The 23,154-nt window shown below is 37.4% G+C and overlaps 3 protein-coding genes across 10 annotated transcripts in view; 1 reads left to right on the forward strand and 2 right to left on the reverse strand.

Moving 5' to 3' along the window:
* Positions 1-127: 127 nt before the first annotated feature.
* LOC106874778 (uncharacterized) lies at positions 128-8,815 on the reverse strand. 2 transcript variants are annotated; one of them, XM_089343309.1, is made up of 2 exons: positions 8,676-8,815; positions 128-1,545 (listed from the first exon to the last, which is right to left on the reverse strand). In XM_089343309.1, the coding sequence occupies exon 2, from the start codon at positions 1,122-1,124 to the stop codon at positions 465-467; it is 660 nt and encodes a 219-aa protein (XP_089199435.1). In that variant the 5' UTR covers positions 1,125-1,545; positions 8,676-8,815; the 3' UTR covers positions 128-464. The 2 variants fall into 2 exon arrangements, with proteins under 2 accessions (XP_089199435.1, XP_089199434.1); XM_089343308.1 differs by lacking the exon at positions 8,676-8,815 and adding an exon at positions 7,201-7,983.
* On the forward strand, positions 8,236-15,686 carry LOC106874775 (zinc finger MYM-type protein 1). 5 transcript variants are annotated; one of them, XM_089343299.1, is made up of 2 exons: positions 8,236-10,726; positions 13,953-15,686. In XM_089343299.1, exon 1 carries the CDS (start codon positions 8,589-8,591, stop codon positions 10,719-10,721), a length of 2,133 nt encoding a protein of 710 aa, XP_089199425.1. In that variant the 5' UTR covers positions 8,236-8,588; the 3' UTR covers positions 10,722-10,726; positions 13,953-15,686. The 5 variants fall into 5 exon arrangements, with proteins under 5 accessions (XP_089199425.1, XP_089199428.1, XP_089199426.1 ...); XM_089343302.1 differs by having other exon boundaries at positions 8,759-8,859; XM_089343300.1 differs by having other exon boundaries at positions 10,283-10,726.
* Positions 15,687-19,421: 3,735 nt separating this feature from the next.
* The window catches only part of LOC106874770 (uncharacterized), a 30,305-nt gene continuing 26,572 nt past the window's right edge, over positions 19,422-23,154 (reverse strand). For all 3 annotated transcript variants that reach the window (XM_089343303.1, XM_052977192.2, XM_052977190.2), the window contains one exon: positions 19,422-21,634. In XM_089343303.1, the coding sequence (XP_089199429.1) occupies positions 19,833-21,212 (1,380 nt within the window). In that variant the 5' untranslated portion in view covers positions 21,213-21,634 and the 3' untranslated portion in view covers positions 19,422-19,832. The remainder of the gene's footprint in view (positions 21,635-23,154) is intronic.

The raw sequence follows: 23,154 nt of genomic DNA on the forward strand, positions 1-23,154 counted from the left end.
AACAAAAAATCACTTGCCCAAAGTACTGTACAGTGAGACTGAACTTGAGACCACATGGTTAGCAAGCAAGCTTCACAACCACAGACTATACATTAGATGAACATATATAAATAATCTGAAAGAATGATTTATTAAAAATATCAGTTATAATTTATTTCATTAAAGTGGACAGAGATATGGTTATACAGTGTCTGAAGATTGCTATATCTTCTTTGTCTAACAGATACACCGATGGTTATATAACATTAGATTTACGGAAGATTTTTTGACACTATGTGGTTAATCTTCTGTATGAATATATACATGTGTAGTTGAGTGGGTGTTTTGAGAAAATATTTTACCATAGATAGGGTTATATTCATGATATTCACTTCTCTCTGAGTGGATTATTCAAGATATTGAATAAACATGTGGATTATTCAAAATATGATTCATCAAGTATTGATGAACACACCGGTGTCCAGTTAAGTTACAATAGATAATGATTTGCAGCAAGTATCACAGTGATATGGATTGTTTCCTGTATGAATGAGTTTGTGTCTGTTTAAGTGACTTGCTAAAGAGAATGATTTACCACAGATATCACATTTAAAAGGTTTGATTCCTGAATGGCTACGCTTATGTTTAGTTAAGGTACTTCCTTCAGAGAATGATTTACCACAGATATCACAGTGATATGGCTTCTCTCCTGTATGAATGTTCTTATGTGCAGTCAAGTGGCTTTTTCGAGAGAATGATTTAGTGCAGACATCACAGTGAAATGGCTTCTCTCCTGTATGAAAGTACTTGTGTTCAGTTAAGTGACATTTTTGATAGAATGTTTTGCCACAAATATCACAAAGATATGGTTTTTCTCCGGTATGTGTACGTTTGTGAGTTGTCAAGTGACTCCTTTCGGAAAATGATTTATCACAGGCGTCACAGTGATATGGTTTTTCACCTGTATGTATGCGTTTGTGTCTAACTAAGAGATTATTTTCAGAAAAGATTTTACCGCAAATATCACAGTGATGTGTCTTTGCTACTCTGCGAGTTCGTTTGGGAGTCAAGATGTTACGTTTTTGAGAGGATAACTTTTCACAGATATCACTACTGTCTGTTGATTTCCCTGTCTCTTCTGCCATCTCTTGAGGAAAATAAACTCAATTCTTTCACTTTCTCACATAATTTTTAAATAATTTCTCCTCTATCACAACTGTACATATATATATATATATATATATATATATATATATATATATATAGTTGTATTTATTTATATTATATATATATATATATATATATAGTTGTATTTACAGATTAATCATAAATATTTTAACACTTATATTTCCATCAGCAGTGATCTTTGTTGATATCTAAAGATGCAGCAAATCCATTCAACTTTAACTGGAATCCAAAAATCTTGCACACATTCCAAACAGTGAGAAATTTTGTTCACAAAACAAATTTCAATAGAATTCCTCAAAGATCTATGCATCCATTCTGAATACTATCTTCGAGGATACTGAAGTGAAATATTCTCTCTTGTCAATGTCATCTGAGGTTCTGAAATAAAAGAGAAACAGAATAAGATATATAGCATACTTAAGAAGATGAGAGAAAAACAGTGAGAATTCTAGGTTTCAGTCATTGGAATGTGACCATGCTGACCTAATCAAAGCCATGTGAGTGGATTTAATAGATGGAAACTGAAAGAAGCCAGTCACCTGGGAAATAGCTGTGTGTGTGTGTTTATATATATATATATATATACATATATATATATATTTTGGGTTGTCCGGAAAGTTTGTGCCGATTTTTAAAGGAAAGAAAAAGGTCAATAAATACTTGCCATGACATTTTTAATCAACCAAATATGAACCATTTTGTTGCACAATGCATTTCCATCTTTCCATTAACTTGAAAATACCCTCTTCCCAGAATTGAGGTAGTTTCATGGCAAATAAGTCGTAAGGTAAGCTACTATAAATCGGCACGAACTTTCTGGACAACCCAATATATATATATATATATCATCATCATCATCATCATCATCATCATCATCATCATCGTTTAACGTCCGCTTTCCATGCTAGCATGGGTTGGACGATTTGACTGAGGACTGGTGAAACTGGATGGCAACACCAGGCTCCAGTCTGATTTGGCAGAGTTTCTACAGCTGGATGCCCTTCCTAACGCCAACCACTCAGAGAGTGTAGTGGGTGCTTTTACGTGTCACCCGCACGAAAACGGCCACGCTCGAAATGGTGTCTTTTATGTGCCACCCGCACAAGCCAGTCCAGGGGCACTGGCAACGATCTCGTTCGAAAATCCTACAGGAGCCAGTCAGGCGGTACTGGCAACGGCCACGCTCAAAATGGTGCATCTCATGTGCCACCCGCACAAGAACCAGTCCAGGGGCACTGGCAACGATCTTACTTGGCTTGCCGGGTCTTCTCACGCACAGCACATTTCCAAAGGTCTCGGTCAGTAGTCATCGCCTCGGTGAGGCCAATGTACGAAGGTCTTGCCTCACCACCTCAGCCTAGGTCTTCCTGGGCCTACCTCTTCCACGGGTTCCCTCAACTGTTAGGGTGTGGCACTTTTTCACGCAGCTATCCTCCTCCATTCTCACCACATGTCCATACCAGCGCAATCGTCTCTCTTGCACGCCACAACTGATGCTTCTAATGTTCAGCTTTTCTCTCAAGATACTTACACTCTGACGGGTATTCACATTGACATTACACATCCAACGGAGCATACTGGCTTCAATCCTTGCGAGCTTATGTATGTCCTCAGCAGTTACAGCCCATGTTTCACTGCCATGTAGCATGGTTGTTTGTACGCATGCGTCATACAGTCTGCCTTTTACTCTGAGTGAGAGTCCCTTTGTCGCCAGCAGGGGTAAGAGCTCTCTAAACTTTGCCCAGGCTATTCTTATTCTAGCAGCTACACTTTCAGCGCACCCACCCCCACTACTAACTTGATCGCCCAGATAGCGGAAGCTATCAACTACCTCTAGTTTTTCACCCTGGAATGAGATAGAAGTTGTTTCCTGTTTGTTTGCACTCTTTATTGCACCTGAACATCTGCCACAAACAAAAACTAACTTGCTAGTTAACCTGCCTTTGATGTTGCTGCACCTCTTATGTGTCCATAGCTTGCACCGGGTACATCTTATAGAGTTACTACCTACTCCTTTTCTACATACTGAGCAGGGCCATCTATCTGAAGGGGTTTGTGTTTTATCTACCTTCCTACTTATTAGGATTTTGGTTTTAGCTAGGTTGACTCTAAGGCCCTTCAATTCTAGACCTTGCTTCCACACCTGAAACTTCTCCTCTAGTTCTGATAGTGACTCCGCAATTAGGGCAAGGTCATCAGCATAGAGGAGCTCCCAGGGGCAACCTGTCTTGAACTCCTCTGTGATTGCCTGGAGGACTATGGTAAATAAGAGGGGGCTGAGGACGGAACCTTGGTGGACCCCTACCTCTACCCGGAATTCATTGCTGTACTCATTTCCAACCCTCACCTTACTGGCAGCATCTCTGTACATGGCTCGCACAGCTCTCACTAACCATTCTTCTATCCCAAGTTTCCTCATTGACCACCAGATAAGGGATCGGGGGACCCTGTCAAAGGCTTTCTCCATGTCAACGAAAGCCAGGTACAGAGGTTTATCCTTAGCTAGGTATTTCTCCTGCAACTGTCTCACTAGAAATAAGGCATCAGTAGTGCTTTTACCTGGCACGAACCCAAACTGCATCTCATCTAAATTGATTCGCTCCCTAATTAGTTGGGCTATGACCCTCTCTGTAACTTTCATAACCTGATCTAACAGCTTGATGCCTCTGTAATTATTTGTATCTAAAGCGTCACCTTTACCTTTGTAGCAGTTGACTATGATGCTGCTACACCAGTCATTGGGTATGACTCCTTCGTGTATCACCTGGTTCGTAATACGGGTGACTAGGCTATAGCCAACACTGCCAGATATTTTGAGCATCTCTGCAGTGATTCCTGATGGGCCGGGGGCTTTCCCGGTCTTCATACTCTTAATTGCTTTATCTACCCTGGTACTATCAACTCGGATAGCTGGTCCCTCTATTGGGTCGACATACGGCAGGCTCTCTTTCTCCCATTCATTCTCTTTGTTAAGCAATCTATCGTAGTGGCATCTCCAGACCTCTTTCTTTGCATCCTCATTTAATGCAAGCGTACCATCATCCATGCGAACACATTTCTCTCCTACAACATCACTATTCTCTCTCCTACACTGTCTTGCAACACGAAATATATATATATATATATATATATATATACTTTATTTAAAAGCAGCAGAAATATAACAAAAGACTGTTACTCTGAGTTTCACGTTCCCGTTCATTGGACAGTTTTGCTAGAAAGTCCGATGAACGGGAACATGAAACTCAGAGTAACAATCTTTTGTTATAGTTCTGCTGCTTTTAAATAAAGCATATTACTCTACCTCTGGTATTTGAATACTCTTTTTTCCACCTTGTTGCACATTTTATGTGCTTACTCCGGTATATATATATATATATATATATATATATATATATATATATATATATATATATATATACACACATATATATATATATACACATATATATATATATACACATATATATATGTATGTATATATGTATGTATGTATGCGTGTGTGCGTGTGGAGCAAAGATGGGAATGTGGGAAAATACATATGGAAAATCCTAGAAGGGCTGGCACTAAACTTTGGCATCAAGAGTTATACCAGCCCCCAAACAGGACATCACTGTTCAGCAAACAAAGACCAAGAGAATAAGTACCAAGCTGATTTAGTTCTGTTATCAATCTTTAATTGAATGAACTGACTGTAGTACTAATTTTTAAAACCCGGTACTTATACTATCTGTTGCTTTTGCCAAACTGTTAAGTCACAGGGATGCAAGCACACCAATACCAGTTGTCAAGCTATGATGGGGGGGAGGCACATACAGAAAGACACACACACACACATATATATACATGATGGGATTCTTTCAGTTTCTGTCTACCAAATCTATTCACAAGGCTTTGGTCAGTCTGGGGCTATAGTAGTAGCTATCATTTGTTTTTGGTCTTAGAGTTGCACGTCTGCTACAAACAAAAAGCCATTCAGGATGATGCCACCAGCAAGGTTGCAGTCCAATGATTAAAGCAAGAAAAAGATGTAAACACACACATCATGATAAAACAGGTAAAATGATTACATTACCATGTGTTGAGTTCATGAGCAAAAACTTCTTTTCACGTTGCTCCAGTTCACTCATCTGTAAATGGATAACCCAGTGAAAGACAAGCTTTCTGTTCAGAGAGAATGCTAGCCTGCCTGGACAACAAGGTGAGTGGCATCATTCGAAAGTTACAACAGTGTGAGAAAGCGCATTGTAACCAGTGGTGTATAACAGCATCTCATACTCTGGTCAATACAGCTGCAGCAGCTAAGTTTTGGGATTGAGGAATATTATTTACATTTTTTATTTGCCCAGCAAGTGGTTAGTAAGACAGCAGTAATTGCAGTGGCAGTGACAAAAGGTTCGCCTGCTACTTGGTAGTCGATAGTAAGGAAATTGTGGTCTGCTAGTAGAGAGAGATAGAGTAGAGATTGCACTGTGCTGACAAGAGAGGAAGAAAAGATAAAGGCAGCATCATCCTTTCTTGATTTTGGCTGATGGCTTCTCTTCGTATGGAAAGTGAATGACGAATGTTTGTCAACAACAACTATCGGTGGTACTGTTATTTATGACATCGTTCGTGCGTTTGTACTGGTTTTAGCTTTAGGGGGTTAGGGTTAGGGTTTTAGGGTTCGGGTTAGGGTTATGAGTATTTTTGCCAAATTTGGTGAAAAATTTGTGGCGGTGTATTGAACAGATTTTCACCAAATTTGGGAAAAATACTCATAACTTTAACCCTAACTCTAAAACCTGAACCCTAACCCCCTAAAGCTAAAACCAGTACAAACGCACGAACGATGTCATAAGTAACAGTACCGCCGATAGTTATTGACAAACAACAGCACTAATTTTATTCAAGGGAAAAAATCCCATTACACACGCCACAACGCCTTGTTGACAATCCACAGCAGTAATTGTTTTCACCTCAACAGAAGTCAGTCAGTGATTGGTTGAAATTACCGAAATACGACACTTTTTAACATGAAATAACTTCGAATATAAAAATTTTTCTCTGTTCTATAAGACAAAATATACAAGTATACGAAGTTTTAATGTGTTTCGGTAGAAAACACACTAAATAAAAAATAGATAAGAAACGGTGTCCGCCAAATCAGAAAGATCCGGGTCTTCTGGTATCGTTCATGTGAAACTCTCTCCTTGATAATACGCGACAGGGCGTTATTGCAAGTCGTGAGGTCTGGACTTCTGGGAGGGCAATCGACAGGTGCTGGAAGTTGTTGCGATTCTTGCCCTATCCATCTGTCCCGAAAAACTTCATTTAAGTATTCTCGGACAGTGATAGCATAGTGGGGGGGGGGCACCGTCTTGTTGAAACCAACGATCATTCAGGTCAACAATTAACCTCTGGAGCTGTGGAACGAACCACTCCCTTAACATGGCCAAGTAAGATTGCCAGTTAACAGTGCCCTAGAAGGGTCCTATCAGGTGCTTACTCGATATGGCGACCCTATTCACTGCATGTATGTGTGTAGGGGGGGTGTAGTGGAGGCGCAATGGCCCAGTGGTTAGGGCAGCGGACTCGCGGTTTCGATTCCCAGACCGGGCGTTGTGAGTGTTTATTGAGCGAAAACACCCAAAAGCTCCACGAGGCACCAGCAGGGGATGGTAGCGAACCCTGCTGTACTCTTCCACCACAACTTTCTCTCACTCTTACTTCCTGTTTCTGTTGTGCCTGTAATTCAAAGGGTCAGCCTTGTTACATTCAGTGTCACGCTGAATATCCCCGAGAACTACGTTAAGGGTACACGTGTCTGTGGAGTACTCAGCCACTTACACGTTAATTTCACGAGCAGGCTGTTCCGTTGATCGGATCAACTGGAACCCTCGACGTCGTAAGCGACGGAGTGCCAACAACAACTGTGTGTGGGGGGAGGAGTGTTAAAAAAAAACAATATGTAGGGGGTAAGAAGACTTTCGGATCACCCTGTATATTAATTACATATAAAGATAAAAGATATAAGAAATAAATTCAATGTACCTTTGATGTTATGCACCTTAACCATCCTAGACAGTTACAGAATGGCACATAGCTTCTCCAAAGACCTTCCGCTGCTCAGCTCTCTCTCTCTGCATTTGTTTGTTGATAGTTAAAATAGCTCTACAGCTTTTGTTTGTTTGTTAACATTATATTCACAAATTAAAGTTAATTAGTGGCAAAGAATTAAACCAAAATCCCTTCCTTTGGCGTCAATTCCTAAGAGGTGGGACTGACTTCCGGTTGACCATGCGCATGACGTAAGTGCAAATTACATATAAACACTCACAGACACACACACGTATTAAAGCGCACGACGGCTTATACACACGCACACACAAACAGACACATGCTGTGGTGCAAGAACGGCCTACACACACGTATTTATTTCTGTCATTAGACGGTGGTCATGCTGGAACACCAGCTCGAAGGGTTTCTGTCGAACGAACCGACCCCAGTACTTATGTTTTTTTAAGATATTTATATTAAAAAGATATTTATTCTATCGTGTCTCTTTTTACAGAAGCGCTAATTTCCGGGAACGCAAACAAACACCGGTTGTCAAGCAGTGTTTGGTCACAAACACCTACGCATAGCTATATTCTTTTATTTGCTTCAGTCATTTGACTGCGGCCATGCTGGGGCACCGTCTTTAGTCGAACAAATCGACCCTAGGACTTATTCTTTGTAAGCCTAGTAGTTATTCTATTAAGTCAATTTTTCCGAACTGTCAAGTTACGAGGATGTAAACTCACCAACATCGGTTGTCAAGCGATGGTGGGGAGACACAGGCAGACACACATATATACACTGATATGTATAATCAGGTGCGCGGTCCATGGCAGTAAGGGATGTAATGCTTCCCTTAAAAAATAATAGAAATAAAATTGAAACTCTATTCCTTATTTTTCATAAGATCGTTCTTCTAATGCTTTGTAAAATTAACATAAACCACATGGCATCACAGGCTTCAGATTTTTATTGTCGGAATTAGCATGAGACAACAAGCAGTAGCAGCCGACAAAAAATATCTGTACAAGGGAAGCAACACGAGTTGTTGCATCCCGTTCGGTGTAATATTTTAACATTTTTTCCGATAAAAATACCACAAAGACAATTTTTTCTTAGTAAGAGCTGATAACGAATAGTTTTAGAGGTTAATGGTTTTAGATGCTAATAAATACTTATACGCTTAGATTAAGTTTCTGTCAATTCGCAATACCTATGATATATATATAATCTTACATTGTTAAGTAACACATAGGAAAAAGGAAGCAAGTTGACATTCTGCTTCCGTCAGCAAAACGGTGAAAAGATAACGCGCTTAGTTTCTGCGTTTATTCAATTAATATTTTATACTTTTTCAAATTACAGAACACCCTTAATATAAAATGGAAGTGAAAAGTGATTGCGTATCAAGTCAATGTAACTGCATAATTGAAAGTTTGTTGAGTAATAAGTTTTCTTCAAGAACTTACGTTGAAAAAGTATGTATTGTTCAATCTGGTAGACCAATGCCTGATGTTTCTTTAACGAGTAAAGCAAAAAATTGTATTCGAAAGTTTAGCAAAGTGCAATATGAGAAGACAAAGTGGTTAGCAGCCTGTTCTGGCTTCAATAAATTTTACTGTTGGCCCTGCCTGTTATTTAACAACGAAAGAGGTACGTGGAATTCATATGGATTTTCTGATTTAAATAATTTGCATAAAGCCATTAAAAGACACGAGCTATCTACTTCTCATTTAACATCAGTGATTGATTTAACAAGATTCGGAAAAACGCGTATTGATTTTTTATTAAACAGCCAACATCAAAAGAATATTGAAACTCATAATGAAAAAGTAAAGAAAAATAGGGAGATCTTAAGACGATTAATTGATGTAGTTTGTTTTTTAAGTGAACAACAACTAGCATTCAGAGGTCATGATGAATCAGCTGATTTTGATAATGAGGGCAATTACGTAGAAATACTCCACCTCTGTAAGAAATACGATCCTATATTATCAAATTTGCAAGAGGAAGGCGTTTTTTCTGGCACTTCAAACAGATTTCAAAATGATTTAATAAATAGCGTGGCTGAAGTTCTTTTAGAAAAGATTAAATCGGAAATTAACGATTCAACATTTGTGGCTATCATTTTAGATGAAGCAACTGAAATTAGAACTGGAGCACAGCTTTCATTTGTTATAAGATATGTTTTAAGTGACGGTAATATTGCAGAAAGATTTTTAGGATTTTTAAATGTAAGTTTTGATCGTACGGCAAGTGGTTTGTCAAAAATTGTGTTCGATAAAATAGAAGAGTTAAAAATTGGCCATAAGTTTGTGGCTCATACTTATGATGGTGCAAGTGTGATGCCAAGTGAATTAAATGGTTTGCAAAAGAAAGTTAAAGAAAAGTATCCTAATGCTTTTTTTGTTCATTGTATGGCCCATAGATTAAATCTAGTTCTGTCTCAAGCGGCTGCAAATATTCAAGAATGCGATAAGTTTTTTTCACAGATAAAGTCTTTTTCGTTATTTTTTTGTAAGTCGACCAAACGCGTGCATCTAGATACTGAAATTAAAAAGCGTTTTCCAAAAGTGACGCCAACTCGCTGGAACTTGAATCATTCTTTGGTAGAAACAGTTCGTGAATATCATGAGCAACTTGCTGATTTATTCCTAAACATCATTGATAATTCAAGTAGATGGGACACGGAAAGCTATACCTATGCTCAGTCGTTGTATTCTAATTTACAAAATTGTGAATTCAATTTTTTGTTAAATGTGTTTGGAGATATTTTTATTTACACAAATACAGCATTTGACATCCTCCAGGAAAATACATTTGACGTATTCTACTGTATTCATACAGTAAATGAAATTGTGAAAGTTTTGAAAGAAAAAAAGCAAGAATTTTCTAAATTTTGGGCTAACGTTGATGGCATTTATCCTCAAATAAAGAAAAGAAAAACTGCTTTTGAAACAGAAGAAGAAAGATACAGACAGCTGTTCTACAAAATTATAGATTTAATTTGCGAGCACATTGAGATAAGATTTCAAAATTTAAATGAATTACATTTTTTAGCGCTTCTCGATCCAATGAGACAAAGTAACAACGTCCAGGAAACATCTCTAACTTGTCTTAAACATACCTATGAAGACCATTTCGACAGCCAAAAGTTAAGAAGCGAACTTACTGCCCTGTACAAAGATGCTGAACTAAAAGGAAAATCCATTCAAGATTTACTTTACATCCTGCGTAATAGTGGATTAGATGAAGCTTTGCCCCAGTTAACGAAGCTTTGTGAATTAATATTAACACTACCAACAATAAGTGCTACAGTGGAGCGCTCTTCTTCATACCTAAACAGAATTCATAGTTATACGAGAAATTCGCAGGGACAAGAAAGGTCGAGCAGTTTAGCTCTAATTGGCATAGAAAAAGCCGTTTTAAAAAGCATTAAGAACGATACCTTCTACAATGATGTTATCAACAATTTCAACAAGAAAGAGAGAAGGATTGAATTAACATTTAAATAAAATGGGTAAGTTTTAATTGTGATTTTGTTTATTTTAAGAATAGCTGTATAATATGAACATGTCAATTTGATTCAAATATCTATGTGACAAAAAATTTTGGTAATTGCTTCCCCAGTCAGAAAGATCACCGCACGCCCCTGATTACACATACATACATGCATCCACACACACACACACACACACACATATATATATATATATATCTATCTATCTATATATATATATATATATATATATATATATATATATATATATATATATATATATATGACGGCCTTCTTTCAGTTTCTGTCTAGCAACTCCACTCACAAAACTTTGGTCGGCCCGAGGCTACAGTAGAAGACACCCAAGGTGCTAAAGTACACCGTATTTCGATTTGCAACCATAATATACTATTAAGTATATTAAAGGTTTGTAAATCAGTATCGTGTGCTACTTTTGTGTTAGCAGTGCATTATTTTCATTTTTAAGTTTATCTCTACTGATTATATTATCAGTGCTAGTTCCAAATTCTATAGATAATTATCTATAGAATTTGGATCCAGCACCGAGTTTCATATACGAATAAACAATGCGATTGGAGATTTGTTGTCGTTGGCACTCCGTCGCTTACGACGACGAGGGTTCCAGTTGATCCGATCAACGGAACAGCCTGCTCGTGAAATTAACGTGCAAGTGGCTGGGCACTCCACAGACACGTGTACCCTTAACGTAGTTCTCGGGGATATCCAGCGTGACACAGTGTGACAAGGCTGACCCTTTGAATTACAGGTACAACAGAAACAGGAAGAAAGAGTGAGAGAAAGTTGTGGTGAAAGAGTACAGCTGGGTTCGTCACCATCCCCTGCCGGAGCCTCGTGGAGCTTTTAGGTGTTTTCGCTCAATAAACACTCACAACGCCGGTCTGGGAATCGAAACCGCGATCCTATGACCGCGAGTCCGCTGCCCTAACCACTGGGCCATTGCGCCTCCTGTCATGTTTACACATTACGTTATACGCATGGTCCACCGGAAATCAGTCCCCACCACAACAACCCCCTAACTCTTTCACATATATATAAACAGACGTAAAAGTAACGTTTTCGTATTAATGATTTGCCACTCATTAACTTTAATTTATGAATTTAACATAAAAATTTAAAAAAGGATAGAGTTGTTTTAACTATCAGCAAACAAACATACTGTTAATATATTTCCCAATAGTAAGAAACTCTAGAGAGAGCTGAACAGCGGAAGATCTTTGGAGAAGCTATCACATGTTCCATTTTGCTATATATACACACACACACACTACATCACTCGTTGTTTTGTGTACAGGATAAGTAATATTTCGTTTCAACGGCATTAAGAAGTACCCTCTAATGTAATTCAGCCTAAAAGGTTACCCCTTCTGCTGTCTCATTCTGTAACCCTCCTTGATGGTCAAGGTGCCCAAAATCCAAGGTACATTGAATCTGATTAATATGTCTTTTATCTTAATATATCTTTTATATAGTCACTTCGATTGGAAATATACATATATATTTAGCTTCAGCTGATGCTAATGTAATTATTTTTTATCTGTTTTATCATAATGTGTGTGTGTATATATATCTTGTGTTAGTCATAGTCCTGCAGCCATGCTGTGGGCACCGCCTTTTGGGTACCACCCCCACTTTTTGTAGTTGAAATAAATCAGGCCTAGTACTTATTTTTAAAGCCCGATATTTACTCTATTGGGTTATGTTTGCCGAACCGATAGATAGAAGGGGCGTAAATAAGCCAATAGCAATTGTCAAGCGGCGGTGGAGGGGACAAACACAAATACACACACACACACACACATATATATTTACTCATGTGTTTCATCCTAAATGTTGTGGTCATGATGGAGCACCGCCTGTATCATCACCTATTCCGGTGGTTCGCAAACGGTGCGGCGGAATAATCGAAAGACAATCAAAGACTTAGAAAGTTTCAAAAATATTCATATGCCAAAAACGAATACGATTACAAAATTTAAAATACTATTGGACTCTTTTTAGATATACCACCAGAAACAATATCCATGTGTCTCTTAAAAAGTATTATCCATTCTACTACAGTTCTCCACGACATATTGCAGTGAACAAGGATCTTCGGTTCTGACGAATATCAAAAACCAACGCAGGGAAAGGCTTTGTGTTGATGGGGGAAGTGAGAGTTTGTTTATCTCAAATTAGGCCGAATATAAAGGAGATTACTCGACAAAAACAAGCTCATACCTTGCATTGAGTTTGTGTATTTTAATCATAAGTTATTTTGTATTATATATTATGTTTAACGAACTATTGTTTATTTTTTTTTTAATGTATTTTTTTATCACTTTCCTATGACATCACAATTTTCTCTCACACACTGTCTTGCAATCCGAAATACTTCAGTTCCTTGGTCCACACGTCGCCGAATGTTAGCAAACTTCTTTTCTGCTTCTCCCTTGGCTATGTATACTTGTCTCCTGGCCTCCCTTCTGGTTATCTGGTACAGTTCCTTGCTACCACAACTCTTCCAGGCTTTCCAAGCCTTGTCTGCTGTATTATTCCACCACCACATCTGGAAGGGATTTTGCACCAGCCACAAAGACCCCCTTTGGTCATGAATGTTTTAAGGTTTTGAGCAGTTTGAAAACACCTCTTGGCCACTACTTGTCCCAGAGAGTAGTATCATCTGCAAAACTCACAGCTATGGGTTAACTAGTATATTGACAACATATGTGTTTACACACATACATACACATGTATACACACATCTTCAAAATGTAAGGATGTATGAAATACTTCAGTTTTCCAGATGAAGGTTTAGATGTGGCTGTGTAGTTAAGAAGTTTACTTCCCAACCTTATGGTCCTCAGTTTAGTCCCTCTGCACGTTTTTTACTATAGCATTGGGCCAGCCAAAGTCTTGGGAGTGGATTTGGTTGTTAGAAACTGAAAGAAGCCTTCTTTCTGTGTCTGTTGTCCCACCCCATTACTGCTTGACAACTGGTATTGGTTTGTTTATACCTCCATGACTTAACAGTTCAACAAAGGAATGATAGAATAAGTACCACACAAAAACACAAAAATTGGGGTTGATCCGTTTGACTAAGCCCTTCAATGTAGTTCTCAGCATGGCAACAATTCAATGACCGAAACATGTAAAGGAGGAAAGAACAATATAATAACATTCCAGCTAACTCTCTCCTATATCTTATTCTCTTTCTCTTTTATTTCAGAACATCAGATGACATTGGCAGGACAGAATATTTTTACTTCAGTATCCTGGAAGATAATATACAGAACTGATGCATAGATGAGGAATTGCATTGAAATTTCTTTTGTAAACAAAATTTCTCAAAAGTCACTATTTGGCTGTTTGGAATGTGTGCATGATTTTTGGGATATAATTAAAATTGAATGGATTTGCAGCATCTTTAGATATCAACAACGATCACTGCTGATGGAAATATAGGTGTTAAAATATATATGATAATACTGTAAATACAACTATATATATATATTTAGTTGTGATAGAGGAGAAATTAATAAATTATTTAAAAATGATTTATGTGAGAAAGTGAAAGAATTGAGTTTATTTTCCTCAAGAGATGGCAGAAGAGACAGGGAAATCAACAGACAGTAGTGATATCTGTGAAAAGCCATCCTCTCAAAGAGATTACGTCTCAGCTCCCAAACGAACTCCCAAAGTAGCAAAGCCACATCGCTGTGATATTTGCGGTAAAACTTTCTCTCAAAATAACTACTTAGTTACACACATACGCGTACATACAGGTGAGAAACCATATCACTGTGATGTCTGTGGCAGATCATTCTCTGAAGGAAGTCACTTGACAACTCACAAACGTACACATACCGGAGAAAAACCATATCTTTGTGATATTTGTGGCAAAACATTCTATCAAAAATGTCACTTAACCGAACACAAGTACTTTCATACGGGAGAGAAGCTATTTCACTGTGATGTCTGCACTAAATCATTTTTTCAAAAGAGTCACTTAACAGCACATAAGAACATTCATACAGGAGAGAAGCCATATCACTGTGATGTCTGTGGTAAATCGTTCTCTGAAGGAAGTACCTTAACTAAACATAAGCGTAGCCATTCAGGAATCAGACCTTTTAAATGTGATATCTGTGGTAAATCATTCTCTCAGACAAGTAGCTTAAAAAGACACAAACTCACCCATACAGGAGAGAAGCCATATCACTGCAACACCTGCAGTAAATCATTGTCTATTGTTTCTTAAATGGACACAAGTGTATTCAGTGAATCATATTCTGAAGGGAAGTACCTTGAAAAATCCACATGTACACTCAGGGAAGAGAATATCACCCTATATCTATGGTAAAATGGAGGCGTAATGGCCCAGTGGTTAGGGCAGTGGACTCGCGGTCATAGGATCACAGTTTCGAATCCCAGACCGGGCGTTGTGAGTGTTTATTGAGTGAAAACACCTAAAGCTCCATTAGGCTCCGGCAGGGGATGGTGGCGAACCCTGCTGTACTCTTTCACCACAAATCTCTCTCACTCTTTCTTCCTGTTGTACCTGTATTTCAAAGGGTCAGCCTTGTCACAATGTGTCACGCTGAATATCTCCGAGAACTAAGTTATGGGTACTCGTGTCTGTGGAGTGCTCAGCCACTTGCACGTTAATTTCATGAGCAGGTTGTTCCGTTGATCGGATCAACTGGAACCCTCGATGTCGTAAGCGACGGAATGCCAACACACACTATGGTAAAGTATTCTCTCAAAACAGCCACTTAACTACACATGTATGTATTCATACAGAACGTGAGCCACATAATGTCAAAAATCTTTCCGTAAATCTAATGTTATATAACCATCGGTGTATCTGTTAGACAAAGAAGATATAGCTATCTTCAGACACTGTATAACCATATCTATGTCCACTTTAATGCAATAAATTATAACTGATATTTTTAATAAATCATTCTTGCAGATTATTTATATATGTTCATCTAATGTATAGTCTGTGTGGTTGTGAAGCTTGCTTGCTAACCATGTGGTCTCAAGTTCAGTCCCACTGTACAGTACTTTGGGCAAGTGATTTTTTTGTTTTCTGGTCTCAGCCTGACCAAAGCCTTGTGAGTGGATTTGGTAGATGGAAACTGGAAGAATCTCATCATATATATGTGCATGTGTGTGTTTGTGTGTACCCTTGTCTTGATATTACCCTCACACAAGCAGTGTTATTTATTTCCAAATGTCTGGCCATGAGGAAATATTACTTGGGAACAAGTGAGGAATGACCACAAGAAAGGCATTCTGCTGTAGAGAATCTTCATCAAAACTCCATCTGATCCATGCAAAGTATAGAAAAATGGATGTCAGAATAATGAACAAACATGATTCTGTGTAATATATTTTCAGGAGGAAAATTTTATTGCAGATAAAAAGCTGAGAAATGTATTGCCATTGAAAAATGAGAACATCACTTTTTAACATTTCAAACAATTGTACAAAACACGAAAGAAAATATTTCATCGTTATATAAGATATAGATATGTTATCTAATTGAGGTTCCCTTCCGTCTTATTTTTTGCATGTAGCACACATCTACTTGCCTTCATTCTGTCCTCCCAGTACACATCGGAAGCAAGGAAAAAAAGGTATAATTTCGTCTGGTTGGGTTGTAATGATGTGTGGATGATGTAAGCATGCGGTTGGCAGAAAAATTGGTATATAAAAGGCAGTGAGCTGGCAGAAATGTTAGCATGCCGGGCGAAATGCTTAGCGGTATTTCATCTGCTGTTACGTTCTGAGTTCAACTTCCGCCGAGGTCGACTTTGCCTTTCATCCTTTCAGGGTCGATAAATTAAGTACCAGTTGCGCACTGGGGTTGATGTAATCGGCTTAATCCCTTTGTCCTTGTTTGTCCCCTCTATGTTTAGCCCCTTGTGGGCAATAAAGAAATAAGAAACGTTAGCACGCCGGGTGAAATGCTTAGCGGTATTTCGTCTGTCTTTACGTACTGAGTTCAAATTCCTTCGAGGTCGACTTTGCCTTTCATCCTTTCAGGGTCGATAAATTAAGTACCAGTTATGCACTGGGGTCGATGTAATCGACTTAATCCCTCTATCTGTCCTTGTTTAGCCCCTTGTGGGCAATAAAGAAGTAAGAAAAATTGGTATATAAAGTGATTGAGATAGTTGATGTGGGACAGAATAATCAAGCTTAGACTGATCTTGATTAATTTGACGACAATATCTCTCTGCTTGTACCCTGCAGTCTGGACTGGCAGATGAACAGGGGCACCAATTTATCAAGGCCCTTTTGTAGATTTCCTTGATGATACATGACAATTACTTTATGGCTGATTACCTCAATGGACAAATCAGGCAGCACTCTGGAATGGGGAAGGAACAATGCTGCTGGAGCTCTGTAATGCTAATGATTTGATAATCTGCAACACTTGAAGAACCAGAGAAAATCCTTAGCAGCATTCCACCTGTCTCATTCATATTCTCAGTTCAAATTCTGCCGAGGTCAACTTTGCCTTTCATCCATTCAGGGTCAAGTACTGGGGTCAATGTAATCAGTTCCTTCTCTCCCCTCAAAAACTGCTGACCCTGTGCCAAAATCTAAAACCATTATTACTAAGTCCTAGACCTCTACAATGAAATTATTTGATGATATATTATTTTAATTACTTAATTATCTTTCTATTACCTTTTAATTAAAATTAATTTTGATTATTTTTTTTTTAGATCTTAGGTTATCTTAACCATATTGTAATTATCTTATTTTTTAAACAGCAATATTTATTCCTCTAAGAATAACAATCTTATATAAATGGAATATATTCCTTAGTAACTAATTTACTGATTATTTTCTTTAGGATTCTCATTATGGGATTTTCGAGCGGGATCGTTGCTGGTGCCCCTGGACTGGCTCTTGTGCGGGTGACACATGAGGTTTCTCGAGCGAGATGAGCGTGGCCGTTGCCAGTACCGCCTGACTGGCCTTCATGCGGGTGACACATAAAAGTGTTGTAGTTTTTTGTCTTCAAAAACTTTTTTGTTACTGTACCCATATCATCACTGCAGATACCAAAACCCTGAACAAGAATTTCAGGGAAGAATTTATGTAGTTTACACAACCGTTTCAAACCAGTGTCACTTCTCATATTGGTACCGAAAAAAATTCTAGAGATTTGTAGAATTAGTTTTACTGTTTGATACCTGACAGACTCACTATTTGCCCAGGGACTAGAGACAGATGCTTCTTATGGGATGTCACTGTTAATAACAATTTTTCTCCATCACACATCAATAACTCTGTGGCTGTGATGGCGGTGAGTATTACTGGTATTACTACATTCATAGCTGAATCGAATAAGATACTAAAATAACCTAATTTGTTGATGTTATGATGTGTTTTCCACAGATATATAATATGTGGCCACTTGTATCTACTCTAGTAGCCACAATATTTTCTTGGTATTGGATAGTTTATCTCTTCTATACCAGAATGGTAATATGCCACTTCACCTATTGTGCTATCGCTGATAGCTCTGCAAGACACAGACTTTGAACTGTCTACCTTGACTGTGGCTTGAACTCGACTATAACACGTAACTGACACTTACCTCCAGCTGAGAACTCGTACAACGGCTGATACACAACTCTCTGTACTAGTTGACATCATCTCACTTTATAGTTGTTGGGTCATACCACTTGTCCCATGGGAGGGGTGGACCATTTCCACTACAACAGTTGGAATATTATATTTTTCAACATTGTGGCATTTGAGGCTTTTGGTTGGGCTCGACCTCTGGCCAGGCGTTTTTGACTTTGGTAGTGTTCTATCTCAGGTATCCGATGATGTTCAAGAGAGGGTATAAATAACACTAACACAATTTTTGTCCTTGGGTAGCAGCTGTTTTTTTCCTATTTGCTGAACCCTAGAAAGCATGAAAAATGGCTAATATCTCCTTCAAACTTTGCTTTTCTTATGATATTTATTCAAAACCCAAATAATCTCTCTCAACACATTACTATGATGCTGTCCTACTATTTCTCCTGCCCACAATCAAAGATGCACAGATTGTTGGCCACTAAGGGACATGCTCAAGTAGTTATGGTCAAGCAAATCTGTGGTATTGTGCAAAATATTTGTTATAACGATATTCTGCTGCAGCAACTCAATAGGTCAGTTTCAAAACATTGATGTCCAGGTGATAAAAGCAGTATTTGAAGGGAGCAGTAGTCATTTCCTTTGATTTATAGAGAGAAGCATATAGGAAAAACACTTACTAACCAAAGACAAAAAAGAAAACTTTATTTTGTTCCACAATATAATAGGTGTGGTTGTATGGCAAGGAACTTACTCAGGTTGAATCTCAATGTGTGGGACCTAGGACAAGTCTATTCTACTATATCTACAGGGTGGCCAATCACTTCCAGTCGAATGTCACTGGGAGGACCAGCCATTGGACAAGGCTGAAAAAGAATGATGAAACCTTGTTGGAGAGGTGATGATCCCAGAATGGATTTGTAAAAGGCAAAGTCAGCCTCAGCAGAATTTGAACTCAGATTGTAAAACAAGACGAAATGCCACAAAGCATTTTGCCTGGCATGCTAACAATTCTGCCAGCTTAACCATTAAAATCAATAATAATAATCCCCAGCCTACTTGTATATAAATATTCAGAACACATGAATATTTTGAAAGAATACTTTTATTGAAAATATCACTATAGCAAATAATTTCAACACTTTACATATTAGTTGTGGTTACATAAAGAAGATTATTACCACACAGTTACATCTTTTGTCCTGTGCAGGTACATGTATATGTAATTAAGTGACTTTTTTGAGAGAAAGATTCATCACAGATATTAGAGCTAGTGGTGGTTTTGTGGAAGATTAAGTGACCTGTCTGAGAAAATGATTTACTATGGATATTTTAGTGATATGGTTTCTCTCCTGTATGAATATATTTGTGTCTAGTTATTTTACTTTCTACATAGAATGATTTCTCATAGATATCACAAGGACATGATTTTACTCTAGTATGAATATATTTGTGTATAGTTAAGCTGTCTGTGTGAGAGAATGATTTCTTACAGATATCACAATGGAATGGTTTTTCTTCTGTGAATTCGCTTATGTTTAGTTAAGCTACCCACAACAGAGAATGACTTGCCACAAATATCACAGCAATGTTGTTTCTCTCCTGTATGAATGTGTTGATGTTGAGTTAAGGTACTTGTATGAGAGAACGATTTACCACAGATATCACAGCGATATGGTTTCTCTCCTGTATGAATACGATTGTGTTGAGTTAAGTTACCTTTATAAGAGAATGATTTACCACAGATATCACAGTGGTATGGTTTCTCTCCTGTATGAATATACTTGTGTACAGTTAAGTAATGTTGTCGAAAGAACGACTTGCCACAGATATCACAGTAATATGGTTTTTCTCCTGTATGAATGCATTTGTGTTGAGCTAAGCTACCTCCTTGAGCAAATGATTTACCACAGATATCACAGTGAAATGGCTTCTCTCCTGTATGAATCCGTTTGTGGTTAGTTAAGCTAGTCATATGAGAGAATGACACACCACAAATATCACAAGGATATGGCTTTTCTCCTGTATGAATAATTTTGTGTTTAGTTAAGCTGCTTGTATGAGAGAATGACTTACCACAGATATTACAGATGTATGGCTTTTCTCCAGTATGAGTAAACTTGTGCCTAGTTAAGTAACGATTTAAAGAAAATGATCTATTACAGATATCACAGTGATATGGTTTGTCTCCTGTGTGAATGTATTTGTGTTTAGTTAAGTGATTTATTTGAGAGAATGATTTACCACAGATGTCACAGGCACAAGGGTTCCCCTCAGTATGAATCTGTTTGTGATTAGTCAAGTGATTCATAAGAGAGAAGGATTTGCCACAGATACTGCACTGATATGGTTTTTCTCCTGTATGAATAAACTTATGTGTTTGTAGAACAACTTTATGAGAAAATGATTTACCACAGATATCACAGTGATATGGTTTCTTCCCAGTATGAATATACTTGTGTGTAGTTAAATGGTTTCCTTGAGAAAAGGATTTACCACAGACGTCACAGCGATATGGTTTCTCTCCTGTATGAATGCGTTTATGTATAGTGACAGCACTTCCTTCAGAGAATGATTTTCCACAGATATCACAGTGATATGGTTTGTCTCCTGTATGAGTACGTTTGTGACTAGTTAAGCTACTTGTACAAGAAAATGATCTACCACAGATATCACAGTGATATGGTTTGTCCCCTGTATGGATGCGTATATGTTTAGTAAGGTGATCGTTTTTTGAAAATGATTTACCACAGATACCACAATAAAATGGTTTTTCTCCTGTATGAATTCGCTTGTGTTCAGTAAGACCATGTTTTTGGGAGAATGATTTTTTACAGACATTGCAATTATATGAAGATTTTCCTACCAATTTTGACATTACTTCAGCAAAAAAAAAAAAAAAAATTCAGTCTTTTATTTTCTTACAAATTTTAGTTTCATGTAATTTTTCTCCGTTCACCACATAAGATGGATATTTGTCTTATTTGTATATTTTAGTCATAACAAAATTTTCCTTTGTTGTATTTCTCTCAATTGTAAAATCTGTTGCTATCTAAAGATGCTGTGAATTCCTATGTGTAAATTTGTCCCAGCTTAATTAAAATTCAGAATCATCTTGAACACATTCCACGCAGTGAAGCAGAGAAACTTCTCTAGTAATCCTTGTTCAGAAGAAATATTTCACAATAATTCACCATAGATTTATATAAAGAGGGTTATATCTGTTCTGTAGAATATTTCCCCTTAACATTGAAATGTTGAAAGTGACTATACATCTGAAGTCCAATGTCATCCGATGTTCTGAAATAATAGAGAAACAGAATAAGACATAGAGGATAATTAAGAAGATGAGACTGAATTGTGGAAATTTTACTATATTTCAATATTGATACACTGTAGAGATGTAAACTTGCACCTGAACAAATGAATGTGGCTAAGATATATTCCCATTTCCCTGATTTAAAGATGTGTGTGTATATAGATGTCCCTTTTGAGGCTGATATCAATAAAGTACTCAGTTTTAAATGAATCTGGTTAACAATATCCAACAATCAGACACCAATAAATGCAAGTAGACTATACATCCAAGGTAATCCTTTATGAATGATGAGTAGATCCAAATATCATTTAGAGGAATTCTGAGAAATTCAGAGTATTAGACAACAAGAATACGGATAGAGAAGATCATGTAAATGTAGAATTCACCATGCAAAGCTGATGATTGTCTCTGTTGTATTAACATATTTAGATACAGAAAATGTCATTGAAATTTGTATTTCCTTGGGTCATCCCACAAATCATGCGGTCTTTTTATACATCTTTTATTTTTCAAAACAAAGATAAACAAAGTTCTTTTTTAATCGAAAACATACACTCCTTCATTTTCTACAAAGCTCATTTGTTTCTATATAACTTTCAGAAAACAATGAATATGTTTTAAAGAAATTTTCTATAAATAGATGCAGGTGTGGCTGTGTAGTAAGAAGCTTGTTTCCCAACTACATGGTTCTGGGTTCAATCCCACTGTGTGGCACCTTGAGCAAGTGTCTTCTACTTTAGCCTTGGGAGGTATGTTGGATTGTTGGTATGGCTGTTTTTGCACATGTGGAATAGTATTATAACACACCCTTATGATATATATATATATATATGGGGTGGGGGTACACTGAGTAAGATTCACTGATTTTTTTACTTTTTCGAGAAGTATACTTTTTACAAACATTCACAACCTTATGGAAACCATATCAACTAACCAAATAACCAAGTCAATTTTTTTCCCCACACTAATGTCTAATTTGATAATTTTCAAATGCAGCAAAATGTGTAATGACTAATTTCAGTAATTTCTTCTCTTTAAACTGCATGGTGTGTAAATATATCACGAAGAGAGCCACTGCAGCAGACGATAAAGAAGCTATAATTTCGGAGTGTCAAAGAGGCAAAATTTACCTTGTCTTACTCATTTTGTTCCACCTAAATTTGTCTTTTACATGCTCAAAGGGTACGGTGATAATTTTCTGAAATAGTGTTCTGAATATGTTACAGTATTTTAAATGCATTTATAGTTTTTATAAGGTAGAAAACATTTGTAAAAAAAACATTTGTTTTCTCAAAGTCAAAGATGTAGTAAAAATTCCTCATTGCGCCCCACCCCACCAATATCTAGAAAATAAAATTTGAAATAAAATTCAATGTTATTACAAGTTCAAATATGCTTGTGACATGGGTTCGAATCCATGCCACAGCATATTTGAACTCGTCACTACTTCACGGTCCCACACTGAAATAAAATTATGTGATGTATGCCAGTATGTAATCTT

This window comes from Octopus bimaculoides, chromosome 27, assembly GCF_046866305.1.
Source record: "Octopus bimaculoides isolate indiv1 chromosome 27, ASM4686630v1, whole genome shotgun sequence".
Classification (NCBI taxonomy): Eukaryota; Metazoa; Mollusca; class Cephalopoda; order Octopoda; family Octopodidae; genus Octopus; species Octopus bimaculoides.